Source organism: Marmota marmota, unplaced genomic scaffold, assembly GCF_001458135.2.
Source record: "Marmota marmota marmota unplaced genomic scaffold, marMar, whole genome shotgun sequence".
Classification (NCBI taxonomy): Eukaryota; Metazoa; Chordata; class Mammalia; order Rodentia; family Sciuridae; genus Marmota; species Marmota marmota.
The window spans coordinates 3,253,250-3,277,428 of NW_025999924.1; the positions used below are offsets into that span (position 1 = coordinate 3,253,250).

The 24,179-nt window shown below is 35.7% G+C and overlaps 1 protein-coding gene across 9 annotated transcripts in view; it reads left to right on the forward strand.

The window, feature by feature from the left end:
* Window positions 1–24,179, forward strand: part of Pde4d (phosphodiesterase 4D) — a 1,424,195-nt gene that overhangs the window by 595,158 nt on the left and 804,858 nt on the right. Inside the window, exon 1 of one of the 9 annotated variants that reach the window (XM_048800087.1) lies at window positions 8,240–11,618. The exons of the other annotated variants lie outside the window; for them this stretch is intronic. Coding sequence (XP_048656044.1) covers window positions 11,164–11,618 — 455 coding nt within the window. The 5' untranslated portion in view covers window positions 8,240–11,163. Of the gene's footprint in view, window positions 1–8,239; window positions 11,619–24,179 lie in introns of those variants that run through there. 9 annotated transcript variants of the gene reach the window in all.

Here is a 24,179-nt window from a genome sequence, read left to right on the forward strand (position 1 = left end):
AAAAAAAAAAAAAAAAAAAAAAAAAAAAAAAACCAACAAAAACATTCATTGTCAGCTTAAAGGCACAGTCCTAATACAACTTGAACACAGTTCATAATTTTTAAGAGCTCATACACAGCACAGTTCTCTGCTTGCCCAATTTCAAATGTGTGTGTGTATGTGTGTGTGTGTGTATATATATATTTACAAACATGTATAGATACATATACATAATAAAATAATATATGTATATATTTATAGATAAATGTTACTTACACAACAGATATTGTGCTGAGTATTTTACATCTATTATTTAATCCTTACAATAACATGCAAAATTGGTTCTGTTATCATCCTTATCAATGGAAAAGCTGACATTTAGAGAGGTTAATATAACCCATCCGCTGTCAGACATCTAGAAAATAGTTAGAACTGAAATTCAATGATTCTTAGCCCATTCTCTTAATAAATATGATGGATGACATGCTTTTTAAAACAAAACAAAAAATCTTTAATTGCAAAGAGACTACTGGTTCTGCCATTTTGACTAAGTTTATTCATTATATGGGTTACTTGATCAACATCAATGAAGAACTGGGTCAGTGAGTCCAATCTGTGGTTTTTAATTGGTCAATAAGTCCACATCTTTGAACCTGTACAAAGGCCACTTGCAAATGAATCTAGATCTACATTTGGCATGCTCCACAAGCATTCTGAACAATTTAATGTGTTTAAAAGATGAGATTTATATTATTTATGCATGAAGAAAATATGCTATTTTCCATGTGCTGAGCCAGGGGAAAATTAGTCAGCCTTAGCAATATTAGACCATGGATCTTTCCGTTGTTTTAAAATCACAGTGTCATGCTAAGAGAATAATTGTTAATTTATTCTCTTTCCTCCGATACTATGACAAAATGACATTGCTTAAAATAAAATAAAGTCTTGTATCATTGTAGCAATGATAGCAAGTCTGTAAGAAGACTGCATAAACAAGCAAAAACATGAAAAATATCGAAAAGTCTATCTTGAATTGTAAACTCTCTATTTTTTTCTCTTATAAAGTTCTTATTTTCTTCTGTTATGCTCAAGAGTTACATAGAAATTTAACATTCCCCCTGAAATAAATATTTCCTTTTTCCATTGTTTTTAAAGAAGTACTACTCTATTAATTTTTTTTAATTCACAAACAAGGTAAATAACTGGGCTATAATCCAAGTCAGTTTATGAGTGTGCCCCAGGTACTTATCCTAATTTTATATCTTTTATAGCAAACATGTATTTGTTGGGGATGAATGCCAGGAGCCCCTTTGAAGTCTTGTTTACTTCAGATCTTATTTTTTTATATTTTATTTTTTTAATTAGCTACACATAACATTACAATGATCTTGGAAATTCATACATTTGAATCATTGGTGTATAATTTCTCATTTTTCTAATTGTACAGATTGCAGAATCACACTGGTCATAGAGTCACCTATATACATACAGCAATACTTCAGATCTTAAAGGAGAATTGTGGTTCTGCTGGAAAGTAAGATTTATATCACCTGAAGAAAAGTCATTTGATATAATGAGTTAGACTTTTTTTATCTTTCAATTAAGAATAGCTATAACTATATTAGAAATTGAGGGGGTCTTGGATAATTATCTAAAAATATTCTCAGACCTCTTGGAGCTAAAGTATTTAAACATGCATGGCTAATCCTAGAATGGCATTGTTTCTACAAAGTGGGAAGGAATCGCCCTTTCTCCTATTTAAAGTTTCTAGTTTGGGCATCAAGAGTTCAACATTCCATTCTTAACAGCCACATGATTCAGGGAGGAAGAAAGAAAATATGTGGTTTATTTTACACACACACACACATCTATATGTATAAAATGTACATGGTACAGCATAATATTTTGCACAAAGTCTGAAGTAAAGACAGACCTTAGTTTACACTGGTAATCTTCTTAGTAACAACAGCAGCAAATTCTTATTGAGTGCATGAAATGGATTGCTTTACTTAATCCTTACAAAATCCTATCATGCAAAATTTGTCACTAAACTATTTTACAGATGGGGGAATCTAAGACTCATCAAAGTTACAAAACTTTCCCCAAATCACACAACTTTTGGGAATTCATATTAGTTCTGTCTGATACTAATCCACATCCTCTTGAGTAGAACCCTTCAGTTCACTCCCAAGGAAATTGACAATGTACAGAGAAGACTGGGTACTGGGGCTAAGGAGTCAGGTAGGAAGCATAGGTCTGGGGTTTGAGATTTGTAAATAGCTGTCTGAACTGCAAACCTGGATTGCCTATGCTGTGCTCCCTCTGACAAGGTACTAGCTTCTTGGTGTTTCAGTGTCTTTATTTGTGCAATGAAGATAGTAATAAATTAATTCTTGAAAAGCAGAACAACTCCTGTCTCATATAGAAAACTCAATAAACATTTGTTATCATTAGAATCTAAGTACCCCACCTTTCATACCTTTTTTAACCTTGCCCCAGTGCCTCCTTTCCAGATTTCTGGAAAATTTTTAAACATCAGAACCATTCAGAGAACCTGAGGTGATATTGAAAAACTAGAAAATTTTCTCTGTCACTATCCATCTTCTATCATTAACTTAATTCTTATCTCTTCTCTGCCAACCCCATTTCCTGAACCTTAGGCAACTATCTTGAATCCTTGCTAGTTGTTAGAAATCCCTGCTGTGGTGTTCACTAATAGCTAAAATGTTAGATAATAAGGAATATTACATTTTAATGGAAGACATTTGAGAAATGAAACCACTTTCTGACCTTAAGAAAATTTTTGGAGGACCAGAGGAGATGGGGGGTAGATATGTAAGGACATAGGTGTGCTAAGATAGAATCAGTGAATGGAACAGGTTCACTTTGCATTTGAGAGCTACTCATCTTTTTATAAAAATTTTTACCTAATTCAGTGTTACTTTAAAAACTAAACTCCAAGAGGAAGATGAGCTCTATTTTAAAGAGGTTCAGTACTTATTTTTAAACTTGAGTTCTGTTTGGATTCCCCACTTTTTTATGCTACAATTTGAAACATTTGCCCAGAAGTTTAATTTGGGGTTACCAACATGGAGTGCTTACAATGCCCTAAAGCTTTCTCTTCTAATGATGGAATATTCAGTTCCATTTGTGTGCTGCTTCTTCCTAGCTCTCTCATTTTTATCTCTTCTGTTGGTGACGATATGTTTCATTGCCCTGTGAGGTTTTTACTATAGCCTTTGTGGTTTTTTACTATTCAATACCTAATATTTGCAAATATCTGTAACACAGATATAGTTACAGATAATATAATTTTTTGATCTGCAATGCCATCATTCATTGTCTCTACCTCTGAACATCTACATTTTTTCATGCACCATCTTTTCAGGTAACCACCATCTGAAAATTTGTGAACCATGTGACCTTCCAATTCTTAAATAGTATCTACAAAACCACATATGTGTATGTACTCTAAAACTTTGTTACTTAAGTATGCTTCCCAGGCCTGTAGCATTGACATCATAGGGAACTTCTTAGAATCCCTGAATCTACTCTTCCTCAGAACTACTGAAACAGAATCTGCGTTTGTTTAGAACCCAAGTGATTTTTATACACATTAGTTTGAAGAGCACTGTACCTAAAATGTATTATTTTTTTCCTTGTGTTGTTTTATTTTTTTCTTACTTTTCCCTTATTTTTTGACCTTTATAAGAATGATATACCATTGGCCATCTCCTGCCATTGCTTTGTACACAGGGTGTTTCTAAGATTCATCCAGATTGCTTTGTGTAGTCATTCATGACTGCATGATATAACATTTACATTGATATTTTTTCTTGATAAACATTTGTCTGCACTTGACACGTCTGTACCTATGTGTTTGCATGTTAAGATATTTTCTATGCTATGCACCTGAGAATAGAATTATGAATCAAGCATGTGAATGTTAACCTTGACCAGATATCAGCAACTCATTTTCCACCTACAGAGTGTTCTTCCCTTGATCAACATCTTTTCCAATGCATGGTATTACCAGACTTTTTTGCTGATATACCAGATATAAAATGCTTTCCTGCTATGGTTTTTGTGCCCATCTCTGATTACTAATGAGATTAATCTATTTTTTTCTTATGTTTAACAACCATTTTGGTTTCCTCTCCTGTGGAATTTCTTTTCATATATTTTTTCCTAATTTTCTACTTTTTTCTTAGTGATTTATAGGAACATTTAATTTATTTTGAAATGGTTCTTTGAAAATTACATTCGTTGCAATACTTTCTCCCAAATTTGACTTGTTCTCTAACTCTCTTGGTCTCACTTTTGATGAATAAAGTTCTAAATGGTAGTATGGTTTGGTTTATGAAATTTTTACTGTTTGTGCTTTTGAATATTTTAAACAAGAAATCCTCCCTTGTGTGAATGTCATAATACTCTAATAATATCTGTGGATAGGTGGTTATATACAGGATTAGAGAGTTAAAATAATATTGGTTGAAATATTAAACTACCCATCAATGAATATTATTAAATAACCCATCTGTTGATATTTCACTTTCAAAAGGTCTATGTTTAGTTTCTCCCCTTTGTCATTTAGGCAAGATTACAGGTTTTGGATCCAACTTGGCCAGGGATCAATCCAGGCTTGGACAATAAACACATGTCTGACCTTAGATAAGTAATGGCCCTTTTGAGCTTAGTTTCCTCATTTGAGCATAAAATGGAGTTACTGCTCTAATTCTCCTATTTAAAAATTTTTTTTCTTAATTATAACATGCAACTGAATTTAATAGAGGGTTTTAAAAATGCAAATTGTTACTTTAAATTTACATTTTCTAAAATGAATGAAATATACTTACATATTGTCATATAAATGACTATCATATTACTTTTCAGCATCTCAAAGTGAAAGATTAAATCTTCTTCACATTGAGAATCTAAAGAGCCTTCTATTTTTTGTCCTTTGGTAATTGGGCCTAATTTCATAGTTATAACCTGTTTCTTGAAATCTCTTTGCATCTTAAGATTGAGAGTGACATTTCAAAGCATACTGGTTTTTTAAAAAATTTAATTATCAACCACCAGTAGTTAAACATCCTATCTTAATGTCAGCTAGAAGCTTTTGACAGATGGACACTTAGCACCTGAATAACTATCCTTCAGGTTCACAAATCACTTTGAAAGTTCTATGACATCTGAGGGATTTGAAACATCTACTCATGTATATGGCAGCTGTATAATTGACCATGCTTTTGTGGTCATTTCAATGATAAGACAACAAGTTTTCAAATCCTTATGTCTGAAGGTCTACAATAGGATAAGGACTTGTGATAGCTATATGAATACAAGCAACAAATCCAACATCTATATCATGGCCAACTGGACCTCCTTGAATTGTCACCATTTCTAAATAGCCTCTGCTTCACTTGGCCCTGGGGTTAACAGTTGCATTTCTATTCCTCAGTGTCTTTCCACTGAATTTTCCCATATGTTAGAAAACTGGCTCACTTGCAGGTTTCTGTTCAAATGTTGCTCTATCAGGAAAGCCTTCCTTAGCTGTCCTGCACAAAATAGCATCCCCAAACATCAGGCTTGAACTTCTTAATTTGCTTCAGTTTGCTTCTTAAAAGCCCCATCTGACACATTTAAATATGCATTTGAGTGTTTATCTCTTCCAACTAAAACAAGAGAACTGGGAATTTTCCCTACTTTATTGACTTCTGTATAGCCAGAACCTAGTATTTAGCATGTGTTAAGTGTTCAATAAATATTGGTTGAATGAATGAATTAAGGTTGAGACAATCATGTGTCTCATGGATGTCACATTGGCTATACTCAGTATCCACAAGGGGCTAGCAGAGTTCTTTTAGTACCTGTTGGAAGGCTCACCCTGATTTTCAACATGGCAAAATGCAAATAAAAACATATATTGTTGCAAGATTAAAGAAAATGGTATATGAACAGTGCCTGAAAGAATGCCAAATTAAATATTCAATAAATGCAATAAACTTGACTTTTATCCTTTCCCCTTTCTCTCCTGTCACAAAGGAAATGTGGGTGTTTGCCTAGTATAGGGAATTCCTTTTATCTGTGCCTTATAGTCAGTTGCTTTCCCTCATGTTCTCAGGAACAATACACTATTGTTTTTTGCCTTATTCCCTTTGCATCTTACCCAATCTTAAACCTGATTTACCCAAGAGGAATTTCTTTTGACAGTGTACACAAAGTCACCAAATTGCCTTATGGGGGTATTGAGTAAGAGGTGATTCCTCCTGCATAATTATTCAGCTGTCCTCCTAATAGATTTATATAATTTTTGCCATTTTCTGAACATCCAAATCCCCATAATTTGTCTCTAAGTTTTTATCTATGTCAATCTGCCCCAAATACCTTCATGCCTCTATCCTCCCTCTCAAAGACACACACATATAGTGACACACATTTATATACAATGAGAAAAGATAATTTCACCCTATACTTGGATTTCAGCATAGATGCCACTCTCTCTGAGAAGATTCTCTGATCCTTAAGAATTAGCATTTCCATCTGTGTTTCCATGTAGATACTTCATATCCATATCAACATGTACTGTTCATTCATTCATTCTCTCCCCCCAAATTATAGTTGCTTATTTATTATCCCCTTATAAGAAACAAAGCTTCATAAGGATGATATTTTTGGTATATATTCATGAATGAAATACCAAAGTCTACATGGAAATTGAGTAGAAGTTAAGCAATATTTTTAACTTGAATTGACAAGAGCAGTTTCAATATAAAATTACAAAATTGGTTTCAGATTATATTGAGTTACCAGCCAGTTTGAGATTAGATTAGCACACTGTTAAATTTGCATTAGTGTGCTAATGGAAAACCAATGTATTCAATTGCAACATTTCTTAGTTTAACATTAATTTTATATTGGTACTTATTTGATATTGGAGAAAACATCACAAAGGCTTGATATATTGGAAACAAAGGAATCAAAACTTTAATATTGGTACTTATTATAGTGGTGATATTGATGATACATACCACCTAATGTCTATGTAGATATTTATATATGAAGGCAAGAGACCTTCACATACAACAAAGAAATGTCCTATACAACATTTCTATTCAATATTGAAGACTTGGGTGAAATCTGAATTCTCTGGATATTTCTAGTTAGATGACAGTTGGGCATTGTATAAGACAACATCTGATGATAAAATTTTCTAATTTTAATGTTATGAATCAATAAACAAAATGGGAATGCATAGGACATATGCATATTAAAGTCTCATTTAAATTTTTCATCAACCAGAGATAAAGGAACCCTTAGTTAGTGCAGCTTACCAGTTCATTCTGTTTTGGGTAGAAACGGTGCTTGCTATCTCTGCTAGTTTTTCATTGACATCATTTTTGCTAGAATTCCCCATAATTATTGATAGGAATATTCTTCCTTGTTAATTGCCCAGCAGCACATTGAGTGATTGATTGTATCATTAGGGAAGATTTGAAATGTGTTGGCAGAAGAAGATGGTAGTATGTTATCTCCATCTAATAGTAATGGCACCAACTAACTGCTTGTTTAGATTTGTTCAGGGAAAAGACCCTGATCATTATGTAACTGCTTTCCCACTTTTTATGCAAATATGCTGATTGTGTAAGTATTGATAGCTTTGAAGGATGTCCCATATAGTAATTCACAAACTAATAATTCACAAAGATTCTCTCAGACTTATGCTTTATAAAAGTTTAGTTGGTGGGGAAAGATAGATAATTTATGTGACATATAATCAGAAGTAGTCAATGGGTCTATTGAATATTTTACAATTTTGTTGTTTTAACTGCAATTAGGAAATATCTAGATTAAGAAAAAGTTCTTAAATGGAAATCTGAGAATACTCAACTATTGAAGAGTGTAAGATTTTCTTTCAACATAGAGCCAACTACAGAAATAAATCAAGCATATATTTTCAAGAGAGTTGGGCTTATAAGCTGATTTTGCTTGGAAGTATTTGAGACACATGGACAAGTCAGCTAATAGCACCATGTGTTTTGGCATCCATACAGTGAGAGAATAGGGCTGCATCAGTAGTTAATGATACATAAAATCACCTGAGGGTTTTTTTTTCTTTTTGTACCAGGGATTGAACTCAGGGGCACTCCACCATTGAGCCACATCCCCAAACCCTTTTTATATTTTATTTAGAGATGAGGTCTCTCTCACTGAGTTGCTAATGCCTTGCTTTTTGCTGAGGCTGGCTTTGAACTTGAGATCCTCCTGCCTCAACATCCTAAACTGCTGGGATTATAGGTGTGCACCACCCTGCCTGGCACGTGACATGCTTTTAAAAATATTGATGCTGCAGTTCTGCCACAGAAATATAGATTTCATTAGTCACAGCAACTATTAAGGAAAGTAAACTGTTCCTAAACTTTATTGTGAATCAGAATCATTTGCAAATTTGATGAAAGTATAAAGCTCCAAGCACTATACTCTCAGGAGCCTGAGCCTGTGTATCCTGAAGTAGCTCTCCAGTTGATTCTGATAACATCAAAGTTTGGGATCACTGGTCTAAGGTTCAGAAAGCTCCACAGGTACATCTCCTAGGTGTAGTAAAGGTTGATAACTACTGATTATAATGATATTTAGGATTCTTCCAAACATGATAGGATTCATCAAACTGCTATCTTTAATTAAACATTGTGATATATATGTATATAATTGTGTCAAATGATATATCATTAAAAAATCAAGATTCTGTGGGTGTATAATAGGAGTACTATTTTGTATATAAAAGACAGGATGCATATTGCAACCTCATATTCCTCACAATAAACTTACTATTAATAATCTTCTGAGATTATAAGAGAAATTGAAAAGATTTTTCAAGTTGGGAGCATATTAAGTGATTTTTTTTGTATTTAAAGATGTTGATTGTAATTATACACTAAAAACAATTTATTATTTTAATAGATTCTGTTTTAGAAATGGATGGGTAATATGGAGATAAGAAAGTGTACATGAATTAAAAGAAGAGTGAGAATCATATTAGATTTGAAATATTCAGTTTAATCTGGAAAGTGGATCAAAAATCACTTGCACTGTTAGCATTTGAGAAGTTAGGAGTTTCATTTTGGTATGATTCTAGTGAAGAAAAGGTGGCAAGCATTTCAGAGGAAAGAAGAAAGTTGTATACTTCTTTGAAATGGTCCAAATGTAAATAGTGCAGTGAATTAAAAGGAAAAAAGCAATTTATACTGCAAAACACTTCCTTCTCTTTCCTTTCACATTTGGGAAGATGCTGACTCAATGTACTCTGAAGCATAGAAAATACTTTGGCCACTGCTGGTAGTCATACTTTTTTTCTGTATGGGGAAAGTGCCTTTTTCAGCCTTTCACAGGAAAACTGGTGCTTGGGAGATTTTGGCTTTATCCTCCTAGACAGCCTTGCTCAGGTTCTGTGCATGGGTCACATATGAACAGAGTGCCCATACCAAAACGTTGAAGGACAGAGACATTTACAATCATTAATAAATAACAGAGATGGTAAGGTTCTTTTACACAATATTATATAGAACTGCTGCCATTTAAAGAACAGGACATGTGTACATTCCATGTACTGTTCTTATTAATGAATGAAGTGAGAATTTATTTTTGTTTATTTTCCCAATGCCATGTATACCAAATATTCACTAGGTGGAGAGCATTGGATTTTCAGCACTCTGAAGAGTGGATATACGGTGTTCCCGAGTCTGGTGTGCTTTAGTATTCATCATATGATATGCATGAAATATACATATTCAATTATGTTAAGACTGCATGCAAAGAATAGAATAATTATTCTGCCTACAAACTACTGTGAGTCCTAAATATATGTCAAATAATGGATGGTTCTGTGGTGACTTCCACAAAGACTAATCTAGAACTACTTTAACAATGAGTAAATGACGTCTGATCTTTAAGTAATATGGTACTATTAAAAAGGTACAGATAAATATGCTTATGTGTTTCTCTGAAATTCTCTTGGTTTCTTAAAAATATTCAAGATTGCGGGAAGATACTAACTAGCAGAAGATAAAGGGTGAATTTGGATTGTAGGATCAAATATGACTCTAATTCCTGTGGAATAATAATGGTACAATATGTTTTGAAATGCTTTGGTAATAGAGCTGTGTTCTGCTGTAAGTGGCAGAAAGTAAAATTGCAGGCAGGCTCTGAAGGTAGTAACTGTTGAAGATAACCACAGGTTTGTAATGGTAAAGGTGCCCAGCCTTCAGTGTGGCCAGCGACCTCAGCCTTGGCTCTATAATTAAGAACTGCTCCTCTTGATTTCCAGCTAGGACCACTCTCCAGGACCAAGATACTAGGCACATTCTCCCTGCTGTGAGAAAGATCCATGCAATATTTTATCCTATGTCAGGGAGAGAGACTGAATTAATCCTAAATATTGGATCTTCATCCTGATCTATTTTTTTTTTTTTTCCAGCAATGCGCCATATTACTCTGAACAACTTTGCCAGGTCCTATCTTTTATCTTTGGAAGATCTGAGAACTAGCCAGGAAAACTCCTTTTCTCAAAGAGGACTGAGACAAGCGGAGGTGAAGAGCAACCTCCCAGGCAGTGAGAAGCAGTGGGGGGAGGGAGGTGCGGGCACCGGGAGGGGAAGGATCTGGAGCACAGGTCTGACTCCTGACTGGCTGGAGTGGTTTTAGAGAAAGTCAGAGCTTGGGCTCCTAGGTCGGGAGCTGTCCAACTTTTCAGGAGCTCTGAGATCAGGGTTTGGGTGTCTTGGACCCGGAAGGCGGCTAAAGCTGCCTCTGCTGCTTCTGCAGCTGTAGCTGCTACCAATTCCTGCTCTAGCCGCCGGCGCACGGAGGAAGCAAAGAAAGAAAGGGAGGAAGGAGGGACCGACCCTTGGCAAAACCGCGCAGTAGACTCCCCAGTCTTAGTGACTTGGGGAGCACGGGATCGTGTCTCTTCCACTATTTTTGTGAAGGGAGCCCTATCGCGTTAGTGATCGCTCCTGCTGGCAGAGCCCCCTCTCGGTAGCCTCAAGTCTCTGGTGGCTTCAAGTCGGAAGCTGAGCCAAGCCTCTGCTCGCCTCCAGAAGCAGCGGCGGAGGCAGCATCGAAGAGGCGCTCGGGCCATCGCGGTGATCCTCGGCTGGGAAGCAGGGCGCGGAACCCCGAGCCAGGATGGAGGCAGAGGGCAGCAGCGTGCCGGCCCGGGCAGGCAGCGGCGAGGGCAGCGACGGCACCGGCGGAGCCACACTCAAAGCCCCCAAGCACCTCTGGAGGCAAGAGCAGCACCACCAGTACCCGCTTCGGCAGCCCCAGTTCCGCGTCCTGCATCCCCACCACCACCTGCCCCCACCGCCGCCGCCCTCACCCCAGCCCCAGCCCCAGTGCCCGCTGCAGCCACCGCCGCCGCCCCCCCTGCCGCCACCCCCGCCGCCACCCGGGACTGCCCGTGGCCGCTACGCCTCGAGCGGGGCCAGCAGCCGCGTCCGGCATCGCGGCTACTCGGATACCGAGCGCTACCTGTACTGCCGCGCGATGGACCGCACCTCCTACGCGGTGGAGACTGGCCACCGGCCTGGCCTGAAGAAATCCAGGATGTCCTGGCCCTCTTCGTTTCAGGGACTCAGGCGGTGAGTGGAGAGCGCCCCTTCCCCCATTCTGTCAAAAGGTCACCTCCCCTCTTCTCAAATCCCCCTAGCTGCTTTATTTATCACCATCAGTGCTGCACCCAGGGTCAAATTATATTCTGGATATTGGGGGCGGGCGAACAGAGGCGTGGCTGTCCTTGCTTGAGAGGGTAAGATTCAGGTGTGTGTAATAGACCCCGAAAGTGTGGCATGATTGTTCATTGGGATTTTGTGTGTCTGTGTGTGCGCGCGTTATCCAGTTATTTGTGCCACGCACCTCCCCTCTCCCCACACGCTTCCATCCCACCCTGGCATTGAGATTAAACAGCGAATTCCGTTTACTCTAAGGTGAAGGAGAGAAAGGGTGAAGGTGGGGCGGGGGTTCGAGCCGGAAAGCACCCGGTAATCTGTCCACTCACCCCAGAGTGAGGAGGGGTCAGCCATGCAGTTCTGACTGGAGACGGCGCGGGGAGTGGATAAGACAGCCTGGTCCCCGGATTGCAGCTAAAAGCCTGAGAACAACTGAGTTTCTCTTTGTCAAGTCGGGAAGTAAATTGAACAGCAAAAGGGGAGAACAAACACGTGGGTGACTTGGAGAGTTTGGAGCAAAATGTTCAGCAATTCTTACGAGCGGGAAGGAGGAAGTGTTGCAAGGAGGGAGCCAGGACGCTGTGGGAGTTTACACTGCGTCGGTGTGTGTGAGTGTGTCTGTATCCAGAGAGTGTGCGTATCAGTGGTCCCTGCAAAAATCTAGGAAGAAAGCACCTCGTTTTAGCAGCAAGAAAGAGGTAGAGATTTGATTATAGTGATTTCCTCTTAATGTAAAGTGCTCCGGAAGACAGGGCAGGGAAGCCGCTTGTCAGCTGGGAGTTTTAATAGACGCGGAACACTTGCTTTTCCAAGGAAATGAGTACTGTAAGGACCAATTACAGCTTTTCTGGGAGTCAGCTCCAGATTCTTATTTCAGGCATGGAGGTGGATGTTGAGCCTGCATTGGTCCCTTTCTTGGTACCAAGCCATGAATCTCCCCACACCACCCAGCGCACACCACACACACACACACACACACACACACAGAGAGAGAGAGAGAGAGAGAGAGAGAGAGAGAGATGAGATGCTGATCCTTGGCATGCCTAATGACCAAGTGGCAAAGTGGAGATGTCATCATCTAACCTTGGTCTTGTACAGGAATTGAAGCCCTGCATGTCTAAACCCCATGTTGTAAACCAGAGTTGGATGTGAAAACAGGAAAAGCCTGGGGTGAAATTGTTTGTCCAACTCTGATTGACAGTAGGTGGGGTTTATCAGAAAATCATAACAGTGTTCAAATGTGGGTTTATCTGATGTGTGTGTGTGTGTGTGTGACAGCAAGTCTTCTGTGTGTCATATACATTAGGAACAGGGGAATCTAGCCAAACAGAATATCCCAACCTTGATGTGTACACATCCTTTCAGTTTGCACACATGGTCTTAGCCCTTTGCCTTCCTCACGTCCTTAAGTACCTTGTTGATGTCATTGTGCCTGTTTGATGCAAAACATAAGAACTGTTGTTAGTAATCTCAATTCAGATCAATTTAAAGTTTGATGATTGGTATGGATTGTAGATATTTATAAGTCAATTTACAAGTTTCATTTTTATGATGCAGACTGCTAAAACCCACACATAGTTTTACTCTTTGTTTCAAGAGATGGTCATTCTTTCTTGTGGTTGAATGCTATACTTTGTGCATCCCCAATGGTAGAATAAAGGCAAGCATGATGCTATATATTTGACCTATTAATAGGAAACCTTTTATGGGATGATGAGCCTTTAATAAACATTAAGTAAGAACAGGAGTTCTAGTTTAATCTATGGATTGGCTGATTTGTGGAGTCTCTTATTGACTTTATTTTTAAATAGAATATGTCTGGGAGGATGGAGGAGAAAAATAAGCTAATAGGACTAGCAGTGTTGCATCATTTATTTGAATTTATTTTTTGTTATGCTCTCTACACTGATTAATTGTTCTATTTGAAATTCCTTAATTGAATGGTTCAAAGAAAAACTAAGATGTACAATACTAACATGTTACTTCTGCTGTGGTTCTTCTGTTGTATTATTGTCATTCTGGTTAAAGATCCTTGAACTTAGACTTCTTTACATTGTTCCCTTATTTCCCTCATGTTTTCCCATTACATGTCATGCTTTCCTTAATAGAGTTGCTTTTACAAGTAAATGTATTTCCAAGCAGTGTATGGATATTAGTTTTACTCCATAAAGAGGACCATGACAATGCTTTGAAGTCATAGAAGAAATTTCACGTTACCTTTGTTGAATCCTATGATGACACTAAGGTGAGATGGTATCATCTCCATTTTATAGCAAGAACACGGAATCCTACAGGATGTAAGTAATTTGTTCAATATTACAGACTGGAAGTGCCAGAGCCAAGACTGAAACCCAGTTCACCTTACTCCACTGAGGTCCTCCTAAAATAAATGTATACAGTACTTGGGCTTATTTAGACTTTATCAGGAATACATGCAACTCTACATACAAAAGGAAATTTGTATCAGTTGATACTGTAGGACATAGAGCCCAAATGAACCCAAAATGAGATGTGATTTAAATCCATTAAAAAAAATAGCAGATAGTACAAGCTTCTGGAAGTAATGAGAAATTTTAACTTTAACTCTTATTTTTAACTTCAAAAATCCTGTCCAGTATAAACAGGTTTCAATTATTACAACAGAGGCAAACCAGCATATTTGTTGACTTTGTACAGTATATAGAATAATAAATATGAGGAAGGGTTCAGAAAAATTAGGCTAATTAAAACACTTCAGATTGTTTTCAGTGATCTTCTAGAAGATCTAAAAGGAGACCAAAAATAGTATGAGTGTGTGTGTGTGTATGTGAGCACCTGCGTGCGTACACACACACACACACACACACACACACACACACTCTCTCTCTCACGCATGCATACACACCACAATCTAAATGGGGGTTTAAATTGTCTGTCAAGTTAATGTCTGCAAAAGCCTCATGGGTGGTTGGGTGAATGATTGCTTATGGATCATCGAGAAAGATATGTCTCTTAAAAAGCTACTTCTAACGTGTACAATAGCATTTCCAGATATTATCTTGACTGAAATTTTGAGAATTACTTACAGTTTGTGAAGCAATGTGAAAGAATCATCTTGGTTTAATGAAAAAATCAATATAAACAGGAAGGAGACTGTCCTGAGACATTTTGTGGTCAATTCCTTTGATTCCATGGAAAATGTAGATGTGTTAAATAAATTTTGTATTAAAGTGTGATTGTCTAGCAAGGTGAATTCATTTATTAATTTCAACACAGAAGAAATTTGAAAGAATAAAATTTCCAGAGGGATGAATCTTTATAAATGAAATGAAATTAAAAAATTAAAACATCCACTACAAATGTATATATCATGTTTTTCATTTCAACCAACAGTCCCACAAAATGTAAACTCTGTATAACAGAATTGATAAATGATTTAATTATATGACTTCCCTATATGTAGCAAAATATTTTTCATTTCAGTAATGTATCTTAAAATTCACAGGAGCTATGTTTTCATTGATCTATGTTTTCTATAATTAAGGTTGAAAATTCAAACAGCACAGGTGATTTATTGATTCTGTGGAAACATTCTAGATGACAGAGATGTAAATATCAAGAAAGTGACATTTGATTTTAGGCATTTTAAAAGGAAAATAGCTAAAAACTGTAATCACACTGAATATAAATCCCATGCCTATTACAAAATATCTATGTGACATTAACTTTTAAAATACATTGACATAATGTAGTAAACTAAAGAGAAGATTAGACTATAATATTTCAGTACTGAAGAAATCAAGTTTTTTACTTTTCTACTTTGGGCTATAAAATGTTCTCCATTGTTTTTAATTGGTTTTATCAAAGTTTTTCAATATACATTTTTCTTCATTAAAGGATGTAATTGTAGTCTAAGTTTGTAATACAAATATGAAAATCTGTGTTTCATATTACCATGATAATTAGCTGAAAAGTTGGTCATTCCTACTGCCTGCATCATTGAATCTAAAACTTTGGATTTTAGGAAGCAGTATCTTTTGTCTGTTTTTCTTCTTTCTGGTACTGGGAATATAACCCATTATGTTCTACCACAGAGTAAACCTTCAACCCTTTTTAAAAAAAAATTGTTATTTTGAGACAGGGTCTTATCAAATTACTGAGTCTAGCCTGAGTTGCTGGGACTACAACTGTGCACCATCATGCCCAGCTTTTTATTATTTTTATAAGTACTAAGTAACTTACATAAGGTTGATATCTTTAAATTTTAAGTAAGGACATAAAAGACATTTAAATAGCAAAAAAAGTAAGGAAAAGTAATATTTTTCACATTTCCTACATATTGTCAAAGAAATGTTAAACATTTTTTAAAACCTGGTTTGAACAGGTTTTTCTTTATTTGCCTCCACTAAGATTGAGTACTTTACCAGCTAGCATGTTCCGAGACTTTGATGCATCAGAAAAGTATCACCTTCTTACATTTTGTTTCTGAAATTGTGTACCTCCATGTTTCATGGGATTAGGAGGTGTGGTAGGCAAGAGGAGATAGGAAAGAGGGACAGGAATATGTCCCCCAAGGATGGAATATGCATAAACCCTTCCTTATCTCACTCTGATTGGTTCAACTTGGTCACTTGCTCATGTATGCAACAGTAACAGGGAAATAGGTAAATGACACTGTCCATAAGACACAGATCTCTAAGACTATGGGCTGCCTGGAAAGGAAGAGACTCAGTGAAACCAAACTAGCCCACAGCCTAGCCCTCTTTTACATTTGAGGAAACATGTGTCCTGAGGGGTTCAACACAATTAATTTACTGATAGAACCAGAACTACGATTTATATCTTCTGTATCTCTTGACAATTAATTTATATTTTGTACATTTTGGCCACATTTAAGAATCAAAATTCCCATTGACTTGGCTATTCTCTATAACCCAAAATTCAGAAATTACTTAAAAAAACATTTATGAATGGATGGAATCTTTAGATATTGTGCATATATATGTGTGCCTAAACATACACACAAACACATACCCCCACACACTCCCCTGCAGCAATATATTGTCACTAATTTCTATGTCCTAACTTTAATGTAGGTTTAGAGGATATCTTGAAAAAGTTCTCAAGCACCATATAGATCAATAATCTAAAAAAGACTAAACCCTGGTAATGACTTTTGCTAATTATTCAAATATTTCAAGTTTAACAGTGGTAAAATTATGTCCCTCTCACAGCTTATTATCCAACTACATGTTTAAAAATATGCAGTATATGAGTCTATAACTTGAATGCTGCCAGTCCTAGCTCATAACAGCAATGTTGCTAAGGGATTTATACCAAAGAGCACTGTATTATATTGCAAAAGATGTTGTGGTTATTTTTACCCTGAGGAACATTTTTTTGTCTACACTTAAAAATAGGGAATTTAATTTTTACCAGAGAAGAGGGCATTTTACCTAATCTTCTAAAAACATATTAGCTAATTGCTTTGATTCCATACACACACACACACACACACACACACACATACTGCCATTGGCATGAACTTCACTACATGACATCAGAGACGAAGAACTAAGGTTTGATTTAAGCATTTGTGGTTACTGATTTATCTCAATGAGTGGTTTCATCATGCATCCCATTGTCTCAGATCAGTGATATCTTCAGTTTCTTTTCCTCTCTTAGCTCTGGATCTCAGAGACCACCAAATTGTTTTAATCTACTTCTAAAATATCATGTTTTCCCATTGCAACCTCCATGGTTCAGGCACTTACTGTCTGCTCAAGCTCTATTGCAATAGCTTCCAAGTGGTCTCTAATTCCAATCTCTCCTCACTTCAGTATATTTTATATTCTGGTCGACCAATCTCATCATTTCCTGGTCTTAAATCCTAGGACATTTTATCTTTGCCTTCAAGATAAAATCTAAGCTTCTTATTCTGACTTCAGAATGTTAATCAGTCTGTCTTTCTCACAGAAAATCTTGCTATTCCTCCCCTTCCGCAACCCCACAAAATGACCACATCCAGGTTCTTGCCATGTGTTGAGCTCTCCATACCTTACACACCTCTCTTTCTCTCTGAAACTATTTCTTCTTTGAGATTATTTTTCCTAAGCCCTTTCCCTACTTATTTGGAAAACCTAAGCGTAACTTAATGAACTTAGTTTATATTACTATTATGAATATGCCTACAAGAAGAGGGAGTAAATTTTTTCTGGGCTTTTCCATAGCATATTCTACATTACCTGGTATCTAGCAGTGACTAATTGCAATTTAATTATTGCTTATATCTTTTTCTTCATTAGGTAGGTTAGGACTTTTTACAATGTATGGATTATATAGGACCTCAATAAATGATGAGCTTTTAAATGTGGAAGTAATAATGAAATCTTTCCTTTTAAGTTTGTTCTCTCTTGGGATATATTTGATTACCTTACTAATCTCTATGAAGCCACAAAGCTGTGATACTTTGCTCATTTCATAGGTTTTGAACAGGAATGTTGTCCTTCAGAAAATTAGATACATATCCATATTTAAATACAAAATGGGGACTTGAGCCTTTAAACTCCTCACCTGATAAAATCTTCATCACACTGAATATCTGTTGGTGCTTGTTGGTATTTGATAAGAATCAGCCCATAATTTTACTTAAAGTTATGAGAGGGGAATTATAATTATTATGAAGACATATAACAGTTATGATCCAGCTTGTGAGAAATTTACATCAGAATAGAAAGAACTTTGATGGAATAAAGCCGTTCTTTTAATTTAGAGAGATGTCTTTTCAGAGTAAATCTTAAACTCTGGATACTTGGGATCCAGAGAATTCATTGCATTTGAGGATAAATCATATTTTGGGGAAAACGTTAAGCAGATTTTCAACAAGTCTTGTTTTCACAAAGTTTAAGACACTGTGTCTAAAGTTAACTAAATTATTAACAAATTCACTAGTGGAATAATATTCCCACTGGATTGGCAGAAAGTAAGCAGTTTGAAGAGGGATTTTTAAAATTTACAATACTTTTGACAGGTAAGGTTTATAAAATGACATATCCTTAATAGGTTTTGGGGGAAATACTCAAAATTTGAATAAAACATGTCTAAGAAGAACAGTTTTGAAAAAAATAGAAAGACATTTTTCTACTATATCAGAACACACCATATATGCTATTACTTCAAACACTGAGGTGTTAATCAGGAATTAACTAATAGATCAATGAAGTTGAAAGAACAGTCAAGAATGAGACTCATGCATATACTGAAAATTGGGGATTTAGTAAGGGCAGCTTTCCAACTAAGGGAACATAGTATAAATTACTTAATATGTGTGTTCATTGGTTTATTGAAATAGAAAACATTCTTACTTCATCCTGTAATAAAGAATACTCAATAAATAAAAAAAGGATTGAAAACTGAAAAGGAAAATAGACAAAGTACATGAACAGCCAACTTGAGAAGGAAGAAAGACTAATTGCATTTGGAAAGGTTTCCTCCTGGGGAACAATGACACAAAATTAAAACATCAGTGTTATTTATTTTTTCACATATGGTGTTTAAAAAAGGTGAAAGAGACTGATAATTTAAAAGGATTAGAGAAGGTGTGCAGAAGTGGGCCCTTTCGTATGTGTATCTTTAGTGAAGAGTGTGAATTAGGAAAACTGTGGATAACTAAATAATATGTACCTGTATTATAAATGTGCATACTTCTGACCAAATAATTCTATGCTAGGACAAATAAATGATGTCATTTCTGCAACAAATGACTACTACATGAAGAATGAGGAAGATCTATATGTATTCCAATGTAGTTGCTAGGTGAAAATTTGAGTTGCTACGTGTAAAAAGCAATGTAGAGAATAGATCATAGAACATTCATATATGTTTTTATTTACACATGTGACATTGTGTCTCTGTGTTTTCCCCCTGCTGGAGGTTGGGTTCACTAAATCATTAAATGTATGTGAAGAGAGGATATTTGAGAGGTTTCTGATTTTTCTATGTCATGTTCTTTTATTTGATTTCCTTTAAGATGAGAAAGAATATGTTGTTTTCATAGTAAGCAAAAGTCACATATTTCCTCCTTTTGTAAAAATGTTTCCAACTTATTTATGTGAATATAAATTTTATTTACACCCCACTTTTTTCTCCTCCCTGTAAATAAAAGCAATGAATTGTGTTATAAAACAATTTAATACAAGGTTAAAAATTGAGAATGTCAAAAAGGAGAGAGAGCAGAAATAACATAAAATATAAAAACAAAAGTGTATGCCACTGATTTCTGAGTAGTTGCTAGAAATAATTCAGAGTTTTGATTCTGAGTTTCCCATCAGCTAATGCAAGGAAGGAAACATTTTCAGTTCAAGACTCATGTATAGGGCTGGGGGGCTGGGGTTGTGGCTCAGGGATAGAGCACTCGCCTTGCATGTGTGAGACCCTGGGTTCCATCCTCAGCCCCCAATAAAAAAATAAATAAACAAAATAAAGATATTGTGCCAATGTATTAAAAAAAAGAATCATGTATCAGGAAGTCAAAAAAATGAGTTGCTCATGAAATTTATTGCTATGAACTTGAAGAATTAAAAGATACTTCCCCATGATATCTTGTAAGAAATAGAAAGATTGTGATATCATGTGCACAACTTCACCAACTCTCCTATACTTTATTAAAAATGAAATGAATGTGAATGTTTCTTATAACTAGGGCTATTTCTTATAAAACTACATGTTGATGACCTGTGGAAGTCTCATTCATTGCAAGTCTACCAGCATTGAAGCCTCAGTAGCATTTTTTTTTTTTGGTACTAGGGATTGAACTGAGGAGAACTCGACCACTGAGCCACATCCCCAGCCCTATTTTGTATTTTATTTAGAGACAGGATCTCACCAAGTTATTTAGCACCTTGCCTTTTGCTGGCTTTGAACTCTCCATCCTCCTGTCTCAGCCTCTAGAGCCACCCAGTAGCATCTTAACAATGCTTTTTCTTCAATGCTAAATGCTGTGTGTGCTCTCTTAAAAAGAGCTGCATTCCCCAGCTGGGGAATCCCCTTTATACTGTGTCTCCTATAAGCAACATTCACCCTCCTCTTTTCATTTGGTTACCTGTATTTGTTATAGATTCCCTGGTCCTTAGGATTGATAGCTATGTTAATATAAATTTTATTTGCACCCCACTTTTTTCTCCTCCTTTTAAATAAAAGGAATGAATTGTGTTATAAAACAATTTAATACAAGGTTAAAAATTGAGAATGTCAAAAAATAGCAGAAATAGTATAAAACATATTTAAAAAAAATGGTTACCTGTATTTGATATAGATTCCCTGGTCCTTAGGATTGATAGATAAGTTTTATTTCAGTTTTTCTCTCAAACAGTGCTTTTTGACCTGATTTGTTCTTATTAACTGCAGCCCACAGGCAGATCCAACCTGACTAACTCTCTGGTTTGGCTCAGAATTCTGGGACAGGCTAAGTCAGTCCTTTATGAGAGGCAACAGAACCAAAGGAACAACAGAAGTCGGCCTTGGTATCCAGGTCTCTGGTTTTCTGACATGATTGTCCAATTCTCTAGATATTCCTAATAATATATAATTTATTTCCAGTTGAATGATCCTGGAAAGTTTGTTACATGGGTTTACCTGCGAAAATATAGATCAGTCTAATGTTAGAGGTTATTTACCAAAACTGAGATTGTTCTTTGAGAGTTCCTTACTCAAATCCCTTCTCTCTGCATGTAGTCAGAGAGCCATGCTGTTTGTCTACTGAGATTTCTCCAAGCTCATGATAATAATACTATATTAATTTTCTTGTTGTTATTTACCTAGCAGGCAGATATGCTTCCAGCTCAATTGAAAGCAATTTTAAATTCTTAAAATATAAAACAAAAAGTCTGGAATCCACTATCTATACATTTTTGTATACATTTACCACCACTTGGAATCATTTGTTATTTGGGATCTTTTGTTTATACTGAGGACCAGGTTCTTGTCTAATGATCAGTTTTCGAAGGTTTCCACTGTGCTGAAATCATGTAGCTCCTCATTTTGGGAGTCTCTACTATAGATACTGAAGAATTATCACCAAACCCTGAGAAATGACTTGTGATGTTCTTACCAGATTTTTGAACAGTGATGAAGACTATAATGATGATACTCAGGTATCATTTTCTTAAACTATAAGTTTAAGAAACCCATACTTAAACTAACAGCTGAGAATATACCATACACATTAGCCAAAATTGCCAATAAATCAATAGATCCACAGTTTGGGAGGAAAAGAAAATGCCCATAGTTTTAATGGGCTAGGCCCTCTTTGTGTCCAATGGCATGTTTACCCACTCAGAGCCTCTTTATGTATTGTTTCCTCTTCCTAGAATGTTCTTTTGAATTCCACACCCCTTAGCTTTGATAACACCTATTTATAGCTCATATCTAAATACAAATATCACTATTTCTATGAATTATTAGATTTTTCAAACTTATCATAATATAATTCTCCTTCATAGTAATTATTATATTTTGATTACATATATACTAGTATAACTATTTGATTAATGCCAATATCTTCCATCCAACTGGGAGCCCCTGTGAAAACAAAGATACTTTTAGTTTTGTTCACATTTAAACACAGTACTTGTACATGGCTTGCACTAAATAATTATTAAATAAGTAAATGAAACCTAGAGTTAACAATTTTGCCAATTTTATAAAGCTGGGAATCTACTGCTTAAAAAGGACAAAAACAATTTCAAATTCAGGCAATCTTCCCCATGTGCTTTATTTGATTAAAGAGTTAGGAAATTATAGTACAAATTATTTGATGTGAAAGACACCTGAGTCTTAGCAGGGGCCAACATAACTGCTGGAAGAAATTGAAAGGGAGGATGTCAGCAAAGAGGTAGTATTATGTACTGTCAGAATTAAGTTGTAGAAGAGTTATAGAGGGTGCCAAATAAAAATGAGAAAAAAGGCAATAGATACGGATTAAAATATTATTTTGTGATTTGTTTTCATGGTTACTTAGTTTTGTGTTGATGGTTTATATATCAGATAAACTTTATTAATGAGTTATAAATATTAGCCTCAAATTATTCATTTCTATCAATCTGGTTTACACAAATGTTAACTGTCCATAACTACTCAAATCCTCAGAATCTTGTAATTCCTTATGGCATGAAAACATAAGAGTAAATTTCTTGCCTGAGAACAACATAGCCAATTCAAATTGCCTAAGAACCTTCATAATTGTAGGAAAAAAGAAGAGTATGCACCACTATTCTAGTAAAATGCCACTCATGATTTCATCAGTGTTTCTCATTTGCTTTATGTATTGTTTTTATTTCTGGTGCAATAAGACATAGAAGCTGTTTGGCAAGTCATTGTTTCTATTGACATGAAACAGACCAATGTCACAAAAAAAAGTGTAATGAAAACTCATTAATAGCAGGTTGTATAAATATTTAGTAATAACATTATTGTAATAATCCAGGAAAAAATCTACTTAGAGAAAATTCTGTATTTATTTTCAATGGCAGCCAGTGCTTTGGGGACCTCAGATTCAACTGTGTTACTATTTACTCTGCTACTCATATTTCAATGAGCTCAAACATAATGATGACATTTCATTAATCAGACACAAAATAGGGAAAAATAACTTGCTTTCTGTTGTATCACATATCAAAGTAGTCTCTTTCCTTTCTTTTTAGAAAAATTCTACCTCCATAGCTAATTTTAAGACAAGACTATATGAACATTTGAAGCAACTTCGTCAAGCAAGTTCTATGTGATATTTCCCCAGAGACCTTTTAAACTGTCTTTAACTAATTTAGTTTATTAGTTTGAAGGAATTGAACCAGATACACCTTTTAATGTTTGTGACTACCTCTGGTTGTAACTCATGAAACATTTCAGAAATGTTTGAGTCCATAGAGAACCTATTGAGGATGTACAGACAATCTATAGTAAAGCAATAACATCTACCAGCATTGGCCCTCAACCAGTTTGGCAGTCTGTTTGTTGCTTTTTTTTTTTATTGGTTGTTCAAAACATTACTAAGCTCTTGACATATCATATTTCATACATTAGATTCAAGTGGGTTATGAACTCCCATTTTTACCCCAATTACAGATTGCAGAATTGAATGCTGTTTGTGTCTAAGCATTTGCTTTAAATATTTAATGTAGTTGTTAATTAATGAATGTTTTGAATCTTCTGCCTATAAAAAATAAATGCAAACAAGTTATAAATGACAGAGAACCAAACTGAAATATAATATTTTTCTCCTTAAATGCCCACTAGTAGTTGATTTAGCAAAATATCACTTTTGTATCATTTTGATTAAACAGTAAACATTGAGAAGTAGATAGCCCAATGATGTAGGAAATAATGATATTTTCCAAGGTGCTAGCCTGAGAGTAGTTCAGTAGTACACAGAGTTTAGGCTGTGCGGGATGGAGGCAGCAAGAAGACAGGGAGAAGATGAAGACAAGGCCTTGCAAAAGG